This window comes from Malurus melanocephalus, unplaced genomic scaffold (assembly GCF_030028575.1).
Source record: "Malurus melanocephalus ecotype Western Australia unplaced genomic scaffold, MMel_1.1 scaffold_398, whole genome shotgun sequence".
In the NCBI taxonomy this organism is placed as follows: domain Eukaryota; kingdom Metazoa; phylum Chordata; class Aves; order Passeriformes; family Maluridae; genus Malurus; species Malurus melanocephalus.
This window is the reverse complement of record NW_026623630.1, coordinates 120,053-122,490: the sequence shown is the minus strand read 5'-3', so window position 1 is coordinate 122,490 and position 2,438 is coordinate 120,053. Positions and strand designations below refer to the sequence as shown.

Below are 2,438 nucleotides of genomic sequence, written 5' to 3'. Positions count from 1 at the left end.
CTTCCAAACATGCCTGGTTTTGACCTCCAGTGCTCTGAATATGCTGCAGAAACACCTGAAAATCAGAGCAGCKTCTTGTTTATAAGCAGCCAGTGCTCTCCAAGGTCAGAGATTTGGACTTCATTGTGTGATTCTAATGAAGAGCCCTGCTCCCGTTTTGCATGTTGATTTTTCATGATGTTCAGAGCAGTGCCAGACAGTGTGTAAAGAGAATACAGGAATRTATAGAGAAATTGGGTGATGGTATTTTTGCAGCTGTGTGGTGAGCTGGAAGGTGGGATGGACAGCTCCCTGCTAATTTGTGAAAAATTATTGTTTTATTGTAGGATGGGTCATACTCTCCATTTTTTTTATGGATTTGCACGGCTTCTTTTTACCCCAAAAACTGGTTTTCTGTGACAACAGTCTTCACCTGCAATCAGTAATGAATTTTTTCAGTTTTTACAGCACAGATCAAACTGCAGAGCTGTGGTGGGTCTGGGTGCCTCTGGGGTCATGGGGATGTGCTTTCCAAACCCTTCAGTGTGCCCCACATCCCTTTCCAAGGTTCTCCCATCACAATCCCATCCTGCCCATAGAGATTGTTGGACAACACAAAAAAAAAAAAGAAGATTCTGAAGGTCTGTGGTTGCAATATGGTCTTGAAAAGTGCTGCAGACCCATTTCAGTTATGGAAATTGTTAGTTAAGGTTTGTGACCTGTGGTGGTTGTGATGTAAGAGGGCAAAATGAGGTCTAAATAATTTAAAACGTAAAATATTGATTCTTTTGGTGGGATTCATCCCAATAATGCAGAACAGAGTGTGTTCTCTGGGGTGCTGTCAGCTCTTGGTTTTCCTTCCATGGCTCTGTTGGGGCAGCTGGTGAATGTATAATGTTATGGGGGAAAGAACAAGATGCTCCAAAGGCCTGAAATGAGTTTAAGGCTGTGCTGTTTTGATCTCTGAGTGCAATCAATTTGTCTGTGGTCGTGTGTTTGACTTCTACATCACATCCAGCAMAAGGATCCCAGTTTATCCTGAGGATACCTGCACAGAAATTCACTTGGAAAGCTGAAAACAGCCCTGCTAAGAAACATCCCTGTGAACTTGTGTGCACTAACAGAGGATTGTACAACGCTCTCTTACTGCAGCATTTTTTTGACAGGAAGCATTGAAATTCTAATGGCTCTTATTCAGTGTTCTCGCTGTAACAGCTGGTGCTTTGCAATAATAAAAAATACTGTATTTTGGGGAAATAGATGCTGTTGGTCAACTCCTGTTATRCTTGGTTGTAAAGACAGCCTTATTTAAAGATTGTGTTAGTATCCTAGAGAAGGTTATAAACAAATAGGGGTTTTTATTTAAAAAAATTGTCTTCTATTCTGCTTTATTATGGAAAAATACATGGTTTGCTCATGGAGCAGCCTTTGTTAGTGTGTGTAGGACTTGGATCTTGGTTTGTATGGCATGTTATATTCACTTTATTTCAAGGGCTTAATGGGGCTGTACTTTCTTGGGTCTTGACCCACCAGTTAGAGGGAAAGCTGGTGTCAATTTATGACAAAATATTTGCATTTGTGGGTATTTTATAGCGTTTGTTTCCCCCCAGGAAGTGTCTAGACAATGCTGTGTGTGATTTTTGGGGTGTCCAGTGCAGGGCCAGGAGATGGCCCTGATAATCCTTGTGGATTCCCTCCAGCTCAGGGGATCCTGTGATCCTTACAAAGTTTAAAATAAATAATCCAAATGACCCGAGCTGGAGCAGAGCTCTGGGTCAGCACACTGAGGGACCAAGCTCTGGCTCAGTGATGTTCCAGGGGATTCGCCTGCAGGGATGAGGTCCAGGAGGGGCTTTTCTCTTTGGGGAGATCCATATCTGTTTTCTGAACAGCTGCTATTCATGTTATTTTACACTGGATATGAGATCTCAGTCATATCCTGGCTCTGTTTTCAGAGCTTTCATTTCCAAACAAACAGTGCCTTAAGGTTTTAGGTCACGCTCATCATTTCCTTTTTGGTTATCAAAACCAGGGTAGCAGAAGCCAGGCACAGGAACAAAATTAACCGTGGGATCTGCTCAATTATATCCCTGCAAATTATTGCCCTTCAGCCCTAATTCTGCCCTCCTCCCTTGCGCTGAGAAGCCTTTTTTTCAGCCTTTTTTTCAGCCTTTTTTCAGCCTTTTTTCAGCCTTTTTTCAGCTTTTCCTCTGCAACTGAGGCACTGAATTTGCTCAGTTGGGTGGTGTACTGAGGGATGGGAGGTTGGGATTTCAGGCTTTGAATCTCTTCTCTGTTGATGTTTTTTGTTCCCTGATGCCCTGAGCTCACCTCTGTTTTTCTTTTTCAGACRTGGAGAACGCCAGGACCAAGATGAGGAGCGCGGTGTCGGTGCGGGAGGGCCAGGGGGTCGTGCTGCTCTGCGGACCCCCACCCCGGGCAGGAGGTAAGAGACCCTC

The 2,438-nt window shown here is 43.8% G+C and overlaps 1 protein-coding gene across 1 annotated transcript in view; it reads left to right on the top strand.

Moving 5' to 3' along the window:
- CNTN3 (contactin 3) overlaps positions 1-2,438 on the top strand; it is an 89,736-nt gene that overhangs the window by 42,536 nt on the left and 44,762 nt on the right. Inside the window, exon 3 of the mRNA XM_057379264.1 lies at positions 2,330-2,425. Coding sequence (XP_057235247.1) covers positions 2,330-2,425 — 96 coding nt within the window. The remainder of the gene's footprint in view (positions 1-2,329; positions 2,426-2,438) is intronic.